Raw genomic sequence first — 22,302 nt, forward strand, 5'->3', positions numbered from 1 at the left:
ATGTACTAATGTCATTTTCGGGATGAAATGGTTATTAAAATCACAGTATACTTGCAAGAGTTTCACTGAATAAAACAGAGTCTGCTTCCACTACTATTGACTTCAGCAAGAATAGGGTAAAAACCTCTAATTCAGATAAACAGTATTACACTATTTACATTTTAAGGATGGAGAATATGGGACAAAGGAATTAATATGATTTGTTTACATTCCCGGAGAAAGTCAGTCTTGGAAGCTTTTGTTTTGATTCTATTCTGTCCTAGTCTATTCTACTCCTATTCTATTCTATTCTATTCTATTCTATTCTATTCTATTCTATTCTATTCTATTCTATTCTATTCTATTCTATTCTATTCTATTCTATTCTATTCTATTCCATTCTATTCCATTCCATTCCATTCCATTCCATTCTACTCTATTCAGCTTGTGCCACTGCTCTCGTCCTCACAACACCCAAGGACATCCCAAGAGCTGCCAGACAAATTTTCTATGTTTCACTTATTATTTGCTTTTGAAAGATGCGGTTGAACAAAAGACTCGGGCATTAAGTTGGTTTTGGATTGGGATTATAATTACAGAGGATTTTGCTTCTTTGCTTTGGTTTGGACATGGTGTTTGCCTCATGGAATTGTAAAAGAAAAAGGGAAGAGTAATTTTTGTTTTACGTGAAGGAAAATTTTACACTGTGCTCTATGTTTTTAGTGCCTAGCTGAGATCAAATGCCTGCACAGAGCATAAAGACACTTAAGGTGGTCTTCAGGCACTGTGATTTAGTGAGTTTCACCTTCCACACAAGCTTTACTGCTGTGAAGGGCAGCTCCACTATGCATGAGAGTCCCAGTACTTGAGCTTTCAGCAGTAGCCTGGTTCCAGACCATTGAGCACTTTCAGGTTAAAGATGTACATCTAAAATTCTGTTTGGGATGTTGCAGACAGAGAGCATAAGTAATGCTGGGGAGGTCAGCAATCCTTTTGATAATCCAACATGTTAAATAAATGTGTAATTGGTCTTGCACTATCTAAAGTTTCTTTCACTTCTACTTCTATAGCAGGCTTATAGTCTAGCCAATAATGACTGGAGACTATAAAATGAAAACACATAATTTTTTGCCACTGAGGACCTTTGAGTTCCTAGGAAGCAGCAAATCGCAGCTGCTGGTCTAATTCAGCAGGGCATTCACCCCACCAATCAAATGCTGACAATCCCTTCAAAAACATTACTTTCACTTCGTGCAGGCACAAGCTGCTCAACTCAGCAAGGCTCTGCAATGCCAACGCAGTTTTTAATTCTCGATCTGCATGCTGGCACTCACGCCACAACACAAAACCTCAGAATGGTTTGGGATGGAAGCAAATTTAAAGATTATCTTAGTTCCAACGCCCCTGGTCAAGAGTAGGGATGCCACGCACTAGATCAGGTTGCTCAGGGCCCCATCCAATCTGGCCTTGAACACTTCCAGGGACGGGGCACCCACAGCTTCTCTGGGCAACTTGTTCCAGTGCCGTACCACCTTCGGAGTAAAGAATTTCTTCCTTAACGCCTAACTTAAATCTGTCCTCTTTTAGATTAAAACGGCTCCCCTTGTGCGATGGTTATCGGTCCCTGTAAAAAGTCGCTCCCGGTCTTTCCACGGACGAAGAACAAGACGAGTTTTATTTTCCTTAGTTTCGAAATGTGACTACCTTCTTTCAGCGCTGCCCGAGCGAGGGCACACACTCTCAATATCCCCGCTGTGGCCGTGCCGCTGGGCTCGGCACAGCGCCCGCTCCGCTCCCCGCTCCCTGCCCGCTCCGCTCGCTGCTCCCGGCGCTCCCCGCCCGCTGCCCGCTCTCCGCTCCCTGCTCCCTCTGCTCCCTGCCCGCTCCGCTCGCTGCTCCCTGCGCTCCCCGCCCGCTGCCCGCTCTTCGCTCCCTGCTCCCTCTGCTCCCTGCCCGCTCCGCTCCCTGCCCGCCCCGCTCTCCGCTCCCTGCCCGCTGCCCGCGGCGCTGCCGCAGCCTCCGCGGACGCGCCCCCGCGTCTCTCTAGCCCGCCCGCCCCCTCCTCCCAGCCGAGCCCGTGCCTGCTCCTCGCTCCGGCCCTTCCCGCGGCGGAGGGGGAGTGTCCTGGGCGGCGCGCACATCCCAGCCCAGCCCAGCGCGGCGGCGGCGGCGGCGGCGGCGGGGGAATGGGCAGCCGCGGGGAGGAGAAGCGCCGGGCGGGCGGCGGAGCGGGCGGGCTGCCGGGGCGCAGCCGGCGGCGGCAGCGGTGGCCGGGCATGGGGCCCCCGGGCGGTCGCGGCAGCTCCGGCGCCCGCGGCAGCCTGCAGGTGAGGGCCGGGTGGCGGGAGGGGGGACGCGCCGCGGCCGGCCGCCCCAGCCCGACTTCGCACGCAGCAGCGAAATTGACGACGAATTGGCAGAAAAAGCACCAAAAAAGCAACCGAGCAAACCAAACCGTGTATACGTGGATATGTTTGTCGGGTGTTTTTCTCTCCAAAGATCAGGGCAGTCGCGAAAAGTTTATATTTGTTGCTGCTGCCGGGGCGCGTTGTGGCAGAGAGCCGCGGAAAAGCGAATGGGTGATTAAAAAGAGGGGACGGAAGAAAAATTTCCTCCGTGGACAGAAAGAGCCTGAAGTTACTTTCGGGGAGCTCCTTTTCATCTGTGCGTAGTGGGCGACGCGCTCGCCGGCTTGGGCAGCTTGTTCCGCGCAGCCCCTGCGCTCCGCGGCTCCTCTGCGCAGCTCGCGTGTCGCCGGCAGCGGAGGGACCCTGCGGGGTGGCCGGGGACCCGTGACGGCCGGGCTGGAGCCGCCGGCTTCGGCGGCCGCGGGAGGCAGGGACCCGCCCGGAGCGCGGCACCTGCGCCGGGACCCCCGCGGGCTGCGCGGAGCGGGCCGCCAGCCCGCTGCACCGCGGGACCCCTGAACGTGCGGGAAAAACAGCTTTCGGGACGGGGCTGGGGCTAGGGGCAGCGAGGGACGCGTTTCGCATTGCTGCTGTGGAAAGGGAGGCGGGCGAGCAAATGTCTGGGGATGTGCAAGGGGTTGCCCCGGTTTGGGATGCGCTTGTAGTGCCGCTGGTGAGACGGGGGCGAGCTTGGGGCGGGGGCAAGAGGGAAAATGGCACGTCGGGTCGCAAGTGCTGCTGGGGGGCGGGGGGAGGCAGGGTGCCCCCGGGCCATCCTGGCAGCGCGGATTTGCTGCGGGGGATGCAGCTGGTGTTGCCTGCAGGGTACAGATGGTGATGCCCTGGAAGTAGCTGCTGTACTGGGAGGATGGAGGGGAGAGGAAGGATGGCTTCATGTTGCAGATGCAGCACTCGCTGCTCCAAGTGGCAGTGGGGAAGGCAGTGAGCAGGGGGAAGTGCCAGACCTTCCTCACACCCCTGTGCTTCTCTCTTCTCAGCACTTGCTCCTCTTCCTGCTCTTTGTTGGGCCCTTCAACTGCTTTGCCAGTTACAGCCGCGCCACTGAGCTCTTCTACAGTCTCAACGAGGGGCTGCCTGCTGGGGTGCTCATCGGCAGCCTGGCCCGTGACCTGCGGCTCCCAACAGCTGGTGGCCAGCACCTTGCATCTCTGCAGCCCCCACTCTCCTTCACCCTGGCCTCCCATGGCTTGGGGGGACAGTATGTGCAGCTGGACAACCGCTCCGGAGAGCTGCACACTTCAGCTGTGGAGATAGACCGGGAAGCACTATGTGTGGAAAGCAGTGGGGCCACCATCTTAGGGGGATCAGCTGCTGTCTCCTCTTCCTCCCCCTCACCAGAGTCATGCCTGCTGCTGCTGGATGTGCTGGTCCTGCCACAGGAGTATTTTCGCCTGGTGAAGGTAAAGATTGCTATCCGAGATGTCAACGACAACGCGCCCCGCTTCCCTGTGCCCCACATCCGTCTCTCGGTGCCTGAGAACGCCCCTGTGAACACGCGCCTGGCCATCGAGCACCCCGCCCTTGACCCCGACATGGGCACCAATGGTGTGCAGACCTACCGCCTGCGAGATAACTACGGGGTCTTCACCCTGGATGTGGAGGAGAACGAGAACGGAGAGAGGACTCCCTACCTGATCGTTATGGGGGCACTGGACAGGGAGTCACAGGATGAGTATGTCACAGTCATCATTGCTGAGGATGGGGGGACTCCTCCGCTCGTGGGCAGTGCCACCCTCACTATTGGCATCAGCGACATCAATGACAACTGCCCCCAGTTCAATGACTCGCAGCTCAACGTCACCCTGTATGGGAATTCCAGCCTGGGGACACACGTGGCTACTGTCCACGCGGTGGACATGGACCTTGGATCCAATGCCCAGGTCACCTACTCCTACAGCCAGAAGGTCCCCCAGCCATCTAGAGACTTGTTCCATCTGAATGAAAGCACAGGAATCATCACACTCTCCACTAAAGTTGATGGGGACACTCCAAAGCTGCACAGGCTGATCATACTGGGCAATGGTCCTGGCTGTATTCCTGCTGTGATCACGGTGCTGGTGACCATCATCAAAGTCATGATGAGGCCACCTGAAGTTGTTCCTCGTTTCATAGCTAATGAAGTGGAAGGAGTGGTCTTCTTAAAGGAACTTGAACCTATCAACACACCTATAGCTTTTTTTACCATCAAAGACCCCGATGAAAAGTACAAAGTCAGTTGCTATTTGGATGGTGACGGGCCTTTCGGGCTTTCTCCCTACAAGCCGTACAGCAATGAATATCTGCTGGAGACCACAAAGCCTTTGGACTTTGAGACACAGCAGCTGTATGAAATCTCCATAGTTGCTTGGAACTCGGAAGGATTTCATGTCAAGAAAGTTGTCAAAATACAGATTCTGGATGACAATGACAATTCACCAGTTTTCTCTGAAGAACTGATAGAATTGTCCATTGAGGAGAACAATGTTCCCAATGCTTTTTTGACCAAACTGCATGCTACTGATGCTGACAGCGGAGAAAGAGGGCAAGTGTCCTATTTCTTAGGTCCTGATGCCCCTTCCTATTTTGCTTTAGATAAAACCACAGGAGTTCTTACAGTTTCCACTCAACTGGATAGAGAAGAAAAAGAGAAATACAGATACACTGTCAAAGCAGTAGATTCTGGATTCCCTCCAAGAGAATCAATAGCAACTGTCACCATCACTGTATTGGATAAAAATGATAACAGTCCAAGATTTATCAATAAGGATTTCAGCTTTTTTGTGCCAGAAAACTTTCCAGGTTTTGGTGAAATTGGAGTTATAAGTGTCACAGATGCTGATGCGGGGCAAAATGGATGGGTTGCCCTTTCAGTTCTGAACGGAAGTGATATTTTTGTTATAGATACTGGAAAAGGAGTTTTGAGAGCTAAAATCTCCCTGGACAGGGAACAGCAGAGCTCCTATGTTCTTTGGATTGAAGCAGTTGATGGTGGTGATCCTGCCCTATCTTCTACAGCAAAAATAACTATCCTTCTTCTGGACATAAATGACAACCCTCCTTTGGTCTTGTTTCCTCAGTCTAATATGTCTTACTTGTTAGTCCTTCCATCTACCCTTCCTGGCTCTCCCATCACTGAGGTCTATGCTGTCGATAAGGACACTGGCATGAATGCAGTCATAGCTTACAGTATCATAGGAAGAAGAGGCCCTCGACCCGAGTCATTTCGGATTGACCCCAAAACTGGTAATATCACCTTGGAAGAGTCACTGATGCAAAATGACTATGGCCTCTATCGGCTGCTGGTGAAAGTGAGCGATCACGGCTACCCAGAGCCTCTCCATTCCACTGTCATGGTGAACCTTTTTGTCAATGATACTGTCAGCAACGAGAGCTACATCGAAAGTTTGTTAAGGAAGGAGCCTGATATCAGTGTAGAAGAAAAGCAGCCCCAAATATCCATAGAGCCTACACATAAAAAAATGGAGTCAACATCCTGCATGCCCACCCTGGTAGCTCTTTCAATAATAAGCTTGGGTTCAATTGCTTTAGTGACAGGGATGGGAATTTACATTTGTCTAAGAAAAGGGAAAAAGCATCACAGAGCAGATGAAAACTTGGAAGTACAAATCCCATTAAATGGAAGAATTAACCTGCACATGCTGGAGAAGAAACCAGTGGAGATTTCTAACATTTGATGTTTCTTTGTGCTTAAGTCCAACATCTGAAAAACCCCAGATGACACTGAAACACCTAGCTGTAGGTTGTATTGACAGAGGTTGCAATGAAGGACTGCTAATTTATAACTTAATATTATAATTGTAAATAGCTGTTTACAGTTTTTTAAATTCAATTTCAGTGTACAGCTTTTTTATGAAATGTTAGTAACTAACAGCTAGCACCCTGACTATAAAAACGTGGACATCATTTCCAGCTTTCATAAATCAATAAGATCAGTGAACATAAAAAGGGTGAAGGTAAGATGATTCTTTTAAACTGAAGTTTTAAAAGTCTTTTTAACCACAAGAGGGCATCAGATGCTCCTGAGCAGGGAACTGTTCGAGGTACTGTCCATGAGATACACAGAATATATTTTAAATATATGGATTTTAATATAAAATACCTATAATACCTATTGGCATACAGACATTTAACCACTACAAAAAAAAAAAAAAAATGTCTGTCCCGATGTATGTATAATACAAAGAATAAATATGTTAAAATGCACTAGTAATGAAAACCAGAATGTTTATTACCTCACAAGTAAAGCTTATACAGTAGGATAGAAGAGGCATTAACAAGAAGTGCAATTCCTGTTGAGCAAGAATGCAAGAAATTGTAATGAGAATCTGAACTGTTGTGACATATCATTCATTTTTCTGCAGATTCCACTTTCATTATCATTTGCTCCAGCAATCTGCTGGTCATTTTTATGGAAAAATTATATTTAATATTTCCTAAAACAAATAATGACAGAGCCCCATCCTCATCCTCATAAACATGCCAGATGCAAGGAAGCAATGGAATGGCAAAATTCTTAGTTGTCACAAAAGTGGTTGTATTTTTTTGTACTTTGAGCAATCTGTCAGTAGTACTCCATCAGTTTGGTTGTGCAGTAGATTTTTGTTATATGTTACTTCTGAGTCAGATCTGCCAGATGAAAACGAAAATCACATTCTAAGGAATTGTAGGACTTTTTTTATTCTGACTGTTGCTCCTTTCTGGATTGGTATTTCATGTGAAAGATCTTGTTTCTGACTTTTGATGACCATTCCTGGCTCCTTTTCATTGGCTTTGATTTTGGATTAGATCCAAAATCTAACTTGTAAGACTGGTGGCATATTTTCTTGATAATTTATTCTTTGCTGTATCCTCTGCAACAAAGCAGCAATTTTATCAGTGATGTATTACTTTCACTTCATTTTAAGAGCTGAGAACTATCTTTTGTATGATGATTGCATCAAATTTCTCTGTGTGAACAAGATAAAATAGTGTTATGCTTAAAAATTATTATTTTGATTTCTCGCATCATATGTCTGTAATGTACCAAAAGTGTTTATATGTCTGCAAATTAAAGCTATATATTTTCATAATAACTTACTCTCTCTCTCCTAGAATTTTAATTATAAAGCTAAATATTATTTCAGTTATAAGAAATGCATTTTTCACAATTTCTTAGGTGCTGACTATCTTGTCTGACATGTCCTAATGCTTTCACAAATTAGTACATTTCAAAAATCGTTAATGACAGTTTATGCTGTGCTACTTGAAGTTACCAGCAAGGACAGCTGCATGTTCCTGATGTAAGTGGTGAGGCAGCTCATACCTGTTTTTAAAGTAAGGAATGCAATTTGAGGCAATTTTGGATTTTTCTCTCTGGGACTGGCACATTACTTTACCTTGAACCTACTGAAATGTTAGGGCTTCTAATAGATACTGGTACTTAGTCAAAGTAACAGTATTAGCATAATACCCATAATTTTGCCATCCTGGCTATATATATCCTGGAAAATTTTTTTTTTTCAGGTTATAATATTTCTGTTTAGGCATGATTTGATAGCTGTGTTTCATGAAATTTAATTCAGCCTGTGAAAGCTTTGTCGTCAATCACTTCTTTTCCTTTATTTTCATCTTATCAAAATATTAAAATGGTATGCACCCTTGAAATACATTTGCCACAAAAAAACATTGTTTCTTATCTCTGAAGAAAAATTATGAAATTATGTCTTTAGAAACAGCTTCAACATTACTGATACTGTGTATTGCTGTGGGGATGAAGCTGGATCCTCTCTGCATTTTCTCTTCAGTAAGGAAGCAAGGTAACTGAAAGACAGGATTCTTTTCATTGCTTGTCTCTTATTTCAATTAGCAGTCCAATATATTCTCGAGACAGTTTAAACAGGAGCAAGCCCAAGATGTAAGAAATACAATAAAAAAACAATCCTGATCCTTCAGTCTATGTTCATATAATACTGGGCAGATACTTTTATTCAGGTTCGACAGTCTTGACCCTGTTTGGTTAAGCTTTGGTTGAACATGCTGTTCTTGTTGCCTTTTTTTGTTTGTTTGTTTAGATGAAGCATGTTCCTAATGTGCAATAAAATGTAATGTTACGAGCCTGTTAAAGCCAAAGTACTGCTTGGGAAGCATTTCACTCGTGATTTGCTACACATTTAAAGAAAATGGGTTTAAAATCACACCTTCAGCCATACCAACACTTGTGCAAAGGAATTTATACTGAGTAAGACCTCATAGAGCACATTTTTTTGCCTTCTGTGAGTAGCCTTTCAGTGGGTTATGTCATGAAAATGGCAAAATACACAGTGAGCTGGGTGTTGTATTCCATATTTTGTGTTACTTAAAAACATGCAGCTATTAGCACCAAGCATAATAGTTAAACCTGCAATGTTGAGCCTAACAATGATTAAAAAACAGCAAAACGAGAGTCTTGCATTCATAGAACCTGGGAATTTCTTTCTTAAAAATTGCTTTTTCTCAGCTGTAAAATTCTTGATGCTGGCTATATAGCAAACATTTCTGCGATGTTTCTGTTTCCAAAGTACCCCTTACTGAAATTCCTTTCACATGAAAACACGTTTTTAATGAGTGTAACTGAAGTAAATTAGACTCAGATATAAAAGGCCTATTTTATTACCACCTTGTGCAGTGCACTTGCCAAAATATATGCAAATCTTGTTGACACTGGTAGTTGAGCTGGCGCAAAAATAAATGTCTCATTCATTTATGTATCCACTGATCAATCTTCAAGTGGGTGGCCTTTGTTCATTTTTATAAAAAATGAGATTGTCCAAAGTTTTGTATTGCCAAAGTCCCCTGAACTTGCTATGCAAACACTTTTTCATTAGAATTAACAAATTAAAAATGAAAGACAAGAAATGGGCAGTCAGCCCAGTGGCAGCGGACAGAGAAAATCAGTCTTCTCTTTCTCCTTTATTTTATTCTTTTTAAAAGACCTCTTTGAAGTTACTGTTTCTGATGCAAAACTAACCTAATACCTGGCTGAATATCAATAAAGGATGAGATGTAAAAGTGTGGAAAGGGAGTTAGAGCTATTTACTTTTTCTTGTGTCAAAACTGAGAGAACAATTAATCTTATGGGCATTTATTTCCATTTTTCAGTATCAGGGTTCCAACATGCAACTGTGCTGCAGTCCACCGCTAAGAATGTAAAAAGCTGCCACTCTCACATCCAAGGAGAGATACAGTATTGGCAAAACTTGGCCTCCCTGACAGCAATGACAAACCTCTGATTACTGGCTGGGGTTTCATTGCAGATTTTCTGCCCCTAACTGCTGCTTTGGGAAGATTGCATTAAAATGCTCAAACACATGAATATGATGGATAGTCCATGACTAATACTTCAACTCCTGGTTCAAAGCAATGAACTTTCTGGGAGCAGTGGCCTGCATCACAAAAATACCTTGCAGTTTGGCATAAGTGGGGATACAGACACCTCTGCTATGAGGAAATCATCAGCTTAATATGCAGAGTGTTTCTTTTCATGATTTGTGTGCATTATCAGAACCATGCTGAAAGCTGACTGCCACCTTCCCTATACTGTGCATCTCAGCATCTTTTTGCAGACATTCATTTTTTTATATATTCCTCTCACGTATGTAACTTAGGGAGAAAAACTATGCAAAACAATTAATTATTAAATATTAGCCAATTGAAACTAATAAATGTGGTCTTTGATTTAGACCATTCTTCAGAGCTGGAGTTTGAGGAGCTAAGCATGTTTATCTCCATGTTTATCAATTCCAAAATAATTTGAGTTTAAAGGAAATGTGTAGTGAAACTTGAAGCAGAAATAAACAAATCCAGCATCCTCATTTCCTGTAGAGAAGGTTCATAGTTTTTATATAGTTTTTATAGTAGTAGTTGCTGAGTGAAATAAAAGTTGCAGAAATTAGTTTTATGCTTTATTTTAATAGTGGGAAATATTTTGAGGAAACTATTTGAAAGTTATTTCCAACATGTCATAATTTCCAGGTTTTTTTTGAGTTAAAACATGCAAAAGTACTTGTGCAGGCAGCATTGCTATTTCCTTTTCACTCTCTGTACCAGGCTGAACCAGCAGATAAGATAAAACTCATCTGCATTCTGAGATGATGGGATTCAAGGATTTCAGCTCACAAACAAATCTAAAGTTATACAGCTCTATTTTTCTCATTATGGATGAGAAAAGTACTTTTATTCTTATACCACAGATTGGCAACTTGCATAATCTTTCTGATATGTTCTATCTGAATGTTTCAGTGATTTCTGCTATATTTGCATTTAAATTTCATTAGAGAGTGAATTTTAAGGCCTAATTTAAACTCTTAATTTTTTTTTCTGATGACAGTACTTTGAACTGGTGCTAAGAAAGCATTGTTCTGAATGAAGAAATGTTTAATCATTTATAATGTATTCAGTCATTTATTCCACTGCTTGTAAAAACAAATATAGGCTTATGTGTTGAAGTTGCAGGTTTTCATATTGCTAGCTAACGCTGCTGGTAAATAGCAAATGCTTAAGTGAAATACCTTGTAAGGAATTATTTCAACTGTTCAAATCAAGAAGACTTGCATTGTAAGCATCAAGTTGGATGTTTGTCAACTCCCAGCAGCCTGGCAGTGTTGATTTAATGTAGTGTGCTAACTATTTTGTATATTTTCCATCTTCAAAGTTTCAGTTGAGTATTCTTCCTCAGAGCACTCCAGTGAGATGAAAACTCATCTCTTTGGGCATAGCAGGAGTGACAGCTTGATTTCTCTATCAGTGTGTAGCATCTAATGCTACCTGAGATGCCCTAAGGTATCCCCCCTGGCCTCAAGCTGCTCCTTGGGAGGAGCACAGGCTTTCTCTCAATGAGCTCTCCTATATGCCAGCTCAGTGCAGATGGTTTGGCTATTTTAGAAGGAGTTCAGTAAATGCAAATGTGTGTTCAGTTGAGTCTTTGATGTGATTCATCTCCATATTTACACATCTGTGTTGGCATGTCTACAGACAGGTATTGACCACTGAGCTCAGAGTCTGATCTTCCACTATAATCTGTGAGTTTCATCAGCACAGGCAATGGAACTAGAGAGTGCTTCAGTTTGCAATGAAGTGGGAATTCAGGCAAGATTTGGCTGCTCTTAAAATCAGTATCAAGCACAATCTAGATTGCCCTTGAGCATCTCAAGATTCTGCACAGTGCTGTCAGGAATGCTTGTGCCTTTCTAGAATAGTAGCTGGGTGCCAGGAGAGCAAAGCAGCGAAGATGATGTGAGAAAACTACGGACAGGCAAATCCCACATGTAGTGGTGACACAGCAAGTGTATCAGCCTTTCAACTCCACTGAGCAGAGCTCGACAGACTGTAACCAGAACATAAAACATAGATCAGAGGCATCTGATACTTAGTATCAGAGGAAAAAAAAAAAAAACCCAAAAAAACCACAAAAAACCAAGATCTGCAAGCTTAAGAGGCAACCACTATCATAACTGACTGATAAGCTCTGGAAGATAAATTCATTCCATACAGTATTGCATGCAAGTGCAAGTCACTCCTATAGAGCACAGTATAAGAAGGAGTACCTTTGAATTATATGATGGCAGAGCACTCACTGCTGAGGATTTTGTTATTTTTCAAGTGTTTTCAGTTGTGTATTTGGAGCTGATGTTAAAGACATCTCTTGGTAAGGACATTCTTTAGCCTTCTTTTGGAAACTGAGCTATTGTTTTTAATACAAAGACTCAAATGTCAAAATCTTCCAAGGCTGAAGAGACACAGTCTTGCTTGTCTGCTAGAGGAGCATTCCACAGAGATGGAGATACTTGGCCTTGAAACACTTACAAAACTTTTCTTTAAACAATCAGTGACAGTTGAAGGGTGAGAAAACCAGGCAAAACATTTCTGTGCTTTTTCCTCCTTGATGAGCAGATTCAGATATTCACACACACACTAAAAATCGAGACAGCTACCTTAGATATTTTTTAGACATAATAGTCTCCTCAAAGTATAGAATTCTTTCAAAGCTATTAACTTTATTTGTGCTGTAAACTTACCAAAATTACAGCTTCAAGGTATTTATGGGATAAAGGTTATTCTCCTCTGTCTAAGGCTCTATTTTCTGAGGAATGTATTTATAACGGTCTGGCTGACAGGGTACAAAGGAGAACTGCTTCTTAGGGTGTGTTCAGGATAGATGGAAAGAGAAAAGAACTGAAGACAGCAAGAATAAATAAATGCAGTCAACATGAAAGGGTCCTTTTCTAAGATTGCATATGAGAAACAAAAAAAAGTGTTCAGAAACAATAAAAATAATTTTTATGGTTCTACTGGATTTACTGTGTATCATTAACATTGTTAAGCATCCCCCTTCAGCAATCGTTCATCCTTTTTTTTTAACTCTCTAAAGACGAGAGCTTGTTGCAGAGTTTTAGGAACAGACAAAATCTAGTAACACAAAATGCGTTGAAAACTGATTCATATTGTCAGCAGGTCACAATTGTATAGAGAAATCAAGGCTTTGAGTAGAATATTTTTTCAAAACATTGAGTAGAATATTTTTTTATTATGACAACAGCATTCTCTTTTCATGTTACTAACTGCGGTGTTAATATATTGGGTGCATTCATTTTTGCCAACTCAGGACTAAATCACATTATTACAAACACTTACATCTTCTCAGCCAGTATAGAAGCTGATACTGTGACATAATTTTTCCTATGAATCCTGTTAAAGTAGTGAGGACTTTATTTGCAACAATGCACAAATAGTAGATGCGCTTCTGTCCTCACTTTGCTGAAGTACATGATAGGGTAACCTTCTCCTTTATGAATAGAATAAACATTTCATTACAGTGGCACAAGAGGGTTCTGATATAACACTGTGTTAACACAGTGTGCATCCTGGAGATGTTTTCTCAAATGCCTCCCTTGCATATCTCTGTAGAAGTTCTAGAAGTCATCTAGTCATTTTGAAAGTGTCTATTATTTTCTCGTTAAAAGTCATAAGAGAAAAGCAAAGGCCACACAATTTTACTGGTGTTCTCTTTTATTTATTTGTGTTTACCTAGGTAAGCTTAACTGAATTGAAAACACAAGGATGCTTGTCTTTAACTGGCTTTTCTTTGAATATGAATTTTGAAACATCATATATAAAGTTAGCCACCTAAAAAGTGGATATGCAAGTATCTGAAAAAGCAATAAAGGAGGGAAGCAGGCAGGAAAAAGAAATGTTATGTAGCAACATTCAATTTTGAAAGTTCAAAATAAGGTAACTAATGTATTAAGCTCCTCAAGGATGTTTTTCAGTTTGCTCACACACAATGAAAACAATTCAGTCCCTTCATCTGTGTGTACATGAGGCACATCTTCAGAGTCTTTGCTGCAGTCCTTTCAGGAGGTGAGTAGCCTCATCTCTCACTAAGGCAAATACAGTTTAAAAGCGTTCAAATACTCATATTAAACTATAGTTTAATATGGAAAACATCAAACCGACTGACACTGTCCATCCCCATTACAAATATTTTGAAGGCATCAAAAATTAAATATTACAGGGTCAGAATATTGGTATTGGTTGTAAATTCTATTTTCTATTGTCTTTGATACTGACTATCAGCATCTATTTTATTTGACTGAATGTATTCAACAAATAGTTTATCAACAATATTTTTATCATTTACAAAATATTGGTACAAAATCTACAAGATTTTTTTCCCTATTTTATCTTATGGAATAAAAATTACATTATTAAAGACCAATATCTCTTTTCTGTTATTACCAGCTATGATACAGAATTATAAGACCATTACAGAGCAGTCAAAGGTTTTTCTCTTAAGATTTTTTTTTAGAGCCTGGTAGCATTTTGTCCCTTTGTCACTTAAATAAGCTTTTAGACTTTGGCTTGTAATGTATTGAAATTAAAAACTGCTAAAGGCTGGGAATTCAGTATTAACATCCAGAAATGCCAAGTCATGAGTGATTCCCAACAGAGATTCGTATAATCCAAACTTCATAGATCTGTATAGGCAATTTGGGAGTACAGACATCTCAAATTGCTTCTCTAATCAAGGCAACCCAACAAATCTCTTATTGCAGTGTGGGTGGCTTATGACATATCTCTGCTCTCAGTTTACAGCAGAAGGACATTACAGCAGAGCAACGACACCTCAGTTAAATATCTGAAATTAAACAGAGTGTATCTAGATTATGTACTAGAACAAGGGAGAAACAAGTATCATATTTCCCTTTCCCATTTTCAGGGGATAGGAAACACTCCTGTAGTGGTGCTATATGTAAAATTGCTTTACATGCTGAGACAACTTACTTTTCCAAGTTTGGCAGTTTTTTATGTTAGTGTTTGCTTGGTTTTTTATTTAATCTTTATAAGTGTGGAAGTAAATTTCTTTGAAGTGATAGGGACAGTTGCATTTGATGCAACTGGCAGGTTTTTGCTGTGTCTCTGTTTGAAAAAATGCAAACTCACAAATCATAAAGAGGGTGAAATATAGCAGGCATAGAGGCAAAGAGGAGTCTCTGTCCTACTCTGTCTTCTCAAGCCTGCAGGTGCTAGATGGCAGTGTGCTGAGTGTGCAGCTCTCCTAAGGAAGTTGTACTTGTGATAAGAAATACTGTGTGGGAATTACAAAACCAATATGTGTAAATCTGCTCAAGGGGAGTGGGGAAAAAATCCTTCTAGCCTAAAAGAGATGCACAGATTGCTGGTAAGATTTTGAGCTGATTTTGAGCTGTTGCATGAGTCAAATAGAGTGCAACAGCTTATACATCATTGCCTCTTGAGCATCATTTTCTTCATCAGAAAGTAACAGACAAAAATAGGTGAGCCATTTTGCTTTTATAGCAAAGCAATGTTTAGAAATAAATTACTTGAGTTTGGGTTACTTTTGAATTGAGTGTTCTACAAAGTGATCTGGGTGAAAAAATCCAATTTGAAATGTAAAACCAGTCTTCAGAAGACATGCAATTTTTACAGATTCTTTTCAGATAATGATTAGCAATGAGACACTGTAAAACAGATTTTCTTTTTCACAGTGTTATGGGGATTTCATCACTTTCCTTCAACTTTTATGAATTAAAAAATAAAAAAGTGAGAATAGTAAACAATTTGAAGTAACTGAAATTTATTAAAGATGATAAAAGGAGGGGCCCTTTCAAGCAGTTCCACTAAGGGTCAAACTGAAATTACTTATTTGAAATAGTAATGTGGATTAGGCCATACTTCATTGAAATTTGGATGTATCAGTACTTTACAGATGTTTAAAAGGAGCTGTCAATAATTTTTATTGAACCATATACACCTCCCCGTCCTCTCCTCCTCCCCCCCAACCCCCAAAAACAGGAAAAAGAAAAATATGTAAAAAAATACCAAGAAATTAGATGTACCTGGGAGCAATGAAACAAGTTGCTGTAGTGGCCAAAAAAAAAAGAGGAAAAAGTATCAGCAGAAATTAATGTAGAGAAGGTACCAAAACCTATCAGATGAACAATTGTGGGTGAACTGAAATGCTAAAAGAAAAAAAAAAACTTCAGTTTTTAAGAATTCCCATGTAAATTAAAGAGAAAAAAATCCAAAAATTATACAACCAGATGCAGGTGGATTTGTTCCTTCTTTACTTAATAGAACTGATGCCTATGACTCCAAGGGAATATCATCACCTCAGTTCCAAGTGCTCTATATACTAGTTCATCAATATGTTCACCCTCCTTTAATTTCACAGAAAGGCTTTTTTTCTTTTATATATAGTGGTGTGATCGCTTATAATTTCTTAATCATTGTGACCTTCTGCCAGCAACAAAGATAGGGGAAGATTGAGAGATAAATATGTTACAGTGAAACTTCTGGCATATACTTCAGAGCTGGAGATCCTAGGAGAAGAGAAGGTAACGTGGGAGAGCTAACTCAGGTAGAGGTGAGACATGTACTAGAATAGAATAAAGATGCTGCTGTAGGAATTCAATTAATTATTATTAATGTTGGAAAAATAATAAAATTTCAGTAGACTATGAAATGAAAACAAACGAACAAAATAATGGTAGAAAATTCCTGGGTCCAGCAAGATGCATTTTCCTTTGAGAATACAACTGCTAACTAGTGAGTTTGGACACCCAACTATTAATCAAACTTGGTATGTTCAATTTAGCTCAAATTTGTAAGACAAGTTAGTCTGAAAAGTAGCTTTTAAGGTACAGATACAAAAATCTTCTGGGGACTAACTGGTTCTCCTTTCCACCTAAGAGCACAGAGATACTCCAGGGTACTCTTGTAGCTTTTGAATAATGTGTCTCAATTTCATCTGCAGTCTTTGAACATAGTCTCTATATCAGGCATTTGAACCACTGATTTTTCATAAAAGAATACTTTATCTATTGAAGTGCATTGAAGTGAAGAGAGAAATCCTCATTCATCTGCTAATGAGTGAGTGGGAAAGAAATCATATTCTTTAATTCAGAAGGGTTAGACTTTATTTCCCATACCAAACAGAATACTGAACAACAGACACCAGAGCTGAACCATTATTTCTAGATTTGTTGGTGGTTAATTTGTTTAAATCATAGAGTAACTAGAAGAATCAAATGTTACACCAATATTTAGAAAGGTTAGATGTGGTAACCCAAATACTTACAAGTAAAATAATATATGAAACTTAGGTAAAATAAAGGACAAGCTGTTTTGCAACTAACATGGTAGTGAACTGGGACCTCTTGTATGAGAACATGAAACTATTAGAGGGAGTCCAGAGGAGAGCTACTATGTTGATCACAGGGCTGGAGCACCTCTCCTACCAAGGCAGGCTGAAAGAGCTGAGGTTGTTCTGCCTGGAGAAGAGGAGGCTTTGGGGAGACCTAAGACCACCTTTCAGTACCATAATGGGGCCTACAAGAGAGTTGGAGAGGTTCTTACAACAAAATCAAGTGATGGGACAATAAGGAATGGCTTTAACCTGAAAGAACATAGGGTTAGTTTGAAATGAGGAAGAAATTCTTTACTATGAGGCTGCCCAACAAAGTTGTGGATTCTCCATCCCCAGAGGCATTCAAGGCCAGGTAGGATGGGGCTTTGAACAGCGTGGTCTAGTGACAGATGTCCCTGCCTGTGTCAGATGCAGTTGGAACTAGATGATCGTTAGGGCCCTTTCCAACCCAAACCATACTAGGATTCTGTGAATTAAAAGATAAGAATACATAACAACTAATCAAAGCAGAAATGATCCTGTACAAAGCTCATCTTTTAAACCTGATGAACCTGAATTTACTCTTTGATTAAATTATAAGTTTTGTGGTGTCAAGATGTAACACTTAAACTAGTAAAATATATATGAATTTTAAATTAATTACGTACTTCAAAAGTTAGCATTAGGTGACTTCAATAAAAAAATGTTTAGCAATTTCTAAAGTTAATGCAGTTATTACCCCTTAATGACAGACATCAGGCAAAAAGTCCTCAGTGGGAGCATGTCCTTTAATGATGGATTTTATGGATCGATTCTGTGGATATATGTTTTAATTTTATATTCCTTAATAAAACTCATATGAAAAAGCATGCCCACCTGTAGTCTAATGTAATGCCACAAAGATATTAAATGAAAAAGTGAGAAAAAAAAATCCTAAATTTTGGTGTTTGGGTTTTTTCTCTTGTTTTTCTATAAGCAGAAAAGTAAAAACAGAAATAGAGAAGTATTATTCTATACAAGGCATTAGTCAGAATAGCATTGAAACGTTGCATCCAAATTTTTATTTATATTTTAAAAGGTTGTTCAAAAATAGGGGATATATAGATAAGTCACAAGTTTATTTTTAAATAGAGAAAAAAAAATTAATTTGAGAGACTGTAGAATTAGTCTATTTTATTTTTCTTAAAGGAAGCAATGAACTGGCTGCATTGAAGAAAATTCTAAACAGAACACACTTTCTAATGTAGATAAAATAAAGGAGTAAAAGTAGACATTTTGTTTCTCTAGATCAAAGCTGAATGACACTCTGACATGTAATCTGAAACAGTCAGACACAATTAATTAAGATAAAAAACATACCTAGGACATTAAATGTTGTGTGTTTATGACTTCTGATGAACAAGGGGCAGATTAGATGTAGTGGTGTGGTGCTAGACCTTTTGGAACTATGACACAGATTGATTTTATATTAACTTGATTCACCCTCTTTCCTCTTCCTCTCCCCATGTTACTGGAATGGTTAGATGAACAAACTAAAGTTATCTGTTAATGCATCTGAAATCAAATACAAGTGGTATTTTTAAAGAATTTCAAAGAAAACAATTTTGTTACAAAGTGTCTGATATGAAGGTTGAGCTGTAGCAATCACAATAAAGCCTATGGCTGTCTAGGTTATAGGGCAGAACTTAAAATGTGAACATCCTTTCTTTAAATATTAATTCATTGATATGACTACTAACTAAACAATCCCCTATCAATGTAATTATTGAATACTTAGAGTAAAAAGGTAGGCAGTGTGAAAAAAGAGATCAATCATTGAGAATACTCCTTGGGATAAGATAGAAAAATAATGAAGGACGTGGTTTGTCATACATGTGTAAAATGATCTTTTCCCATAATCAGTCTCCCTAGGTAGAACTACTTCTAGAGAAGTAAACTGAATACAAATGTGTCAGTATAATTTTGCACATTACTGAAGTTTTCAATTTATGTAATTTTTTAGGCCAAGTAATCTCTTTCTCTCTTCTCACCCTGCAGAAATTAGCCAATGGAAAGTACAGCACAGGTGTCTACTGAGCATTAATGTTCACGCATGCTTAGCTGTGCAGACATATATGCATACATATGCAAAACATCCATAAAAACTATGTCATGAAGCCTAAATTGTAGATATTCATATATCATATAGATATATGATAGATAGATATTCGTATATCATATATTCATATATTTCAACTCTGCATCTAAGTTGTACAGCTTTATTCTAGTCTATCTGGGAGCCTTGTCTCTTGCACAAGCAACCCTCCTGCTAACCCATAGTTTAATCACTTTTTCTGAACAACTTGGCCATCTGATAGTTTCATCTACCTTGGTTAAGCTATGGGGAACCACTCTGAAATTCAAAACAGAGGCCATACAGAGGAGGGAGTATCAGAGCAAGGATTCTTGCCCATCATTCATGTGGAAACTCATACAGGACCTTTTTTAACTGTCGGTGAGATAAACTGGTGTATTACTTGGGAAAACAAGGCAGAGTAGATTGGAAATAAATTTCTACTCAGCTGCATCTAATTGGACAGTTGATAGCACTGAAAAGTTCAGTGGAATCACAGCACTCAGCAATTATTGGACAGATGATTACAATTAATGGATATATTAGGCAGAGGACCTTGAGCAGTGCTCTGTAACTGACCTGGTTGTCTTGAACAAACTCAGAAGTGATAGGTCAAATATCCAACTATTGCTCTTGTGGGACTGTTATTTCTCCCACAAGCAGTACTGTCCCTGGTTATCTACTGGCCTTATCATTGCCCCTTTAGCTATTCTGAAATACTTGGACAATTCTCAAGAGTTTCAAATTAAACAAATGACTACACTTACACAGTAAAATCTTGCTCCTGCTCACCTATTATCCACTGCAGATAAATCATGGTTTTAATTGACATCAAACATAGCCAAGTCTTCTTTTTATTGAGCTATTATAACAATGATTTAAAATTTAATAAACTCATAGAAGCCAGCTTTTAATTATTTTAATTTCAGTCTGTGCCACCCTCGTGGCTGATCTCTGTAACAGGCAATTTTCTTCCCTTTGTGTTGTAGGTGAACAGTGGGACTTTAATTTTACTAGCAGACATGGGAAATAAGGTGATAAGCACTTTCAAATGGAAGTGTGTGTCTTGGTTTATCTTGGGTCATCAGGGCATCAGGCAGTTCTGTAATTTACAATAATTGCTCCTCATTCTAGAAATTTCTCAGATTATGGCAGGGTTTACTCATTGTATGATTAGTTTGGATTAAGAAAAATGGGATGTTGCAAAACAAAAACAAAAACAAAACAAACAACCCAACAAAAAAAACTAGTAGAAATCAGCAAACTGACCAGCCAGAAAATTCTCTCCCTTCTCTACACATTGTGTATGTCCATTAAAAATACCTGAAGAAAAGTTGTCAGAAGCACATTGGTGGGAGGGATAGGTACCTCCCCATGTAAATGCCAAGAATTTCTTAGTTCCTGTAATAGTAATAAAGCCTCTAAATAGAAAGTTTCAATAGATTTTAATAACCTTTTTGTCTTACTTGAAGCTTTTTTTCCTCTGAAAATGAAAAATATAAATTTGTTTGAGGGTATCTCTTTAGTTATCAGTAATCACATGATTACTAAGACAAGACTTAGCATTGCAGAAAGCAGTCATAATGTTGAAGTTAGTGCACGTATCCACAATACAGCAAAGACAAAGATTTGGTCTTCCAGAGGAAAAGATCATGTGCATTAGTTGGGAAAACATGCTAGAAATCAGAAAGGATGCATTTAAAGAAAGAAGATACAGGACCATAACACCATGTCTGTGGTGGTAACAGGTGTGCCTCTGCCTGATTTGAAGTCTTAAAGGCAAGCTGAGAAAAATGTAAAAAATTATAAAATTTGTTTTGCATTGACCTAGAATTAAAAGGAAATTTTCCACACAACATATACTAATACAATAACAACAATTTCAGAGTTTATGAAAGATTAAAGTTTTGGTTTCTTTCCAAAAAAGTTAGGAAGCAAGGGAATACAAGTGTAAGAGAAGATGTTACAACACTTTTTAAATTTTTTTATTCTATTTACTTGTTTTTCTCCCTCTCTGTGGAAGACTTTATTCACATTTTTTCTTTACATGCAGACATTTAAATCCATATCTAAAGAAAATTTCTTAATGCCCACTTTATGTAGTATACCTAGGTGTTCTTAATCTCTTCTACTGATACTTTACTTTGAATAAACTATTAAATGTTAGAGTTCAGATGTCTTATCTGCTGGGAAAGAACAGTAACAATGAACTGCTTTATTTGTCTGTTCCATTATTGTTCCTTTATTTGATGACAGTGAAAGCTCCTCATTTGCTGCTGATTTTTGTATCAAATGAGGTTCTTCCTTTGTGGTTGGAAAAATAAAAGAATCTATAGTTTCTGTATTACAGACTGAAATATTAAGTGATTTTTCTAAATAAAGGAATGATGAAAACATTAATTAAAAGGTTAAGATAAGGAGAGGAGGATAAAAGGAAATGAGTAGTTGAGGCCTAAATAACAGTAATAGCTGACTTTTACATCAAATAAGAATATCTTGTGTAATCAGTAAACTCCACACGTGGTAAAAGTCATGAGGAAGCAATCCCATAATCTCACGTCTGTCTGCAGATACTGTGGAGTGCTTCATCTATTGTTCTGCTTGTAAGAGCTTTTGTAAAACACTGTATAGTCATATATGTGTAGAGAAAAATAAGTAGAGGACTGAGGATCTGCCACATTTTCTGAGCCCCATCATCCTCTACAGTGTAGGGAGGGCTCAAGCTTGGTTCTGCATTTATTTTCCTTTAGGTTGCTAACAAGAAGTGTACCTATTCTTCAGCTGATAAATAGACTCATCAAAAGTTTTTACTCCCTTAGTCTCTGTTTAGCTACCAAAATCTAAAATGTAAGCCTCAAATGTGCTGCCCAAAACTTTGTGATACCTTATATCTCTCCATTAGAGTTGAAAAGAAATTGGTTTAGAATGTAGAGCTTTAATGATCTTAAAGTGAGTGATCTGGCCAATGGACTCAAAGAAGCTTCTCTTACATTTTCTTTCTTTCATAGAATTATAGAATCTGCTGATTTGGGAAGGACCCACAAAAATCATTGAGTGCAAATCCTGGCCCTGTGCAGGACATTGCAAGAATCACACTATGTGCTATAGAGTTATTGTCC

The 22,302-nt window shown here is 39.7% G+C and overlaps 1 protein-coding gene across 1 annotated transcript; it reads left to right on the forward strand.

Annotated features, from left to right (window-relative positions):
- Positions 1-2,172: 2,172 nt before the first annotated feature.
- PCDH20 (protocadherin 20) lies at positions 2,173-7,532 on the forward strand. Its single transcript, XM_079297473.1, has 2 exons — positions 2,173-2,306; positions 3,386-7,532. The coding sequence occupies exons 1-2, from the start codon at positions 2,256-2,258 to the stop codon at positions 6,080-6,082; spliced, it is 2,748 nt and encodes a 915-aa protein (XP_079153599.1). The 5' UTR covers positions 2,173-2,255; the 3' UTR covers positions 6,083-7,532.
- Positions 7,533-22,302: the final 14,770 nt, after the last annotated feature.

The sequence above is a fragment of the Erithacus rubecula genome (genome assembly GCF_903797595.1).
Source record: "Erithacus rubecula genome assembly, chromosome: 1".
NCBI classification, from domain to species: Eukaryota; Metazoa; Chordata; class Aves; order Passeriformes; family Muscicapidae; genus Erithacus; species Erithacus rubecula.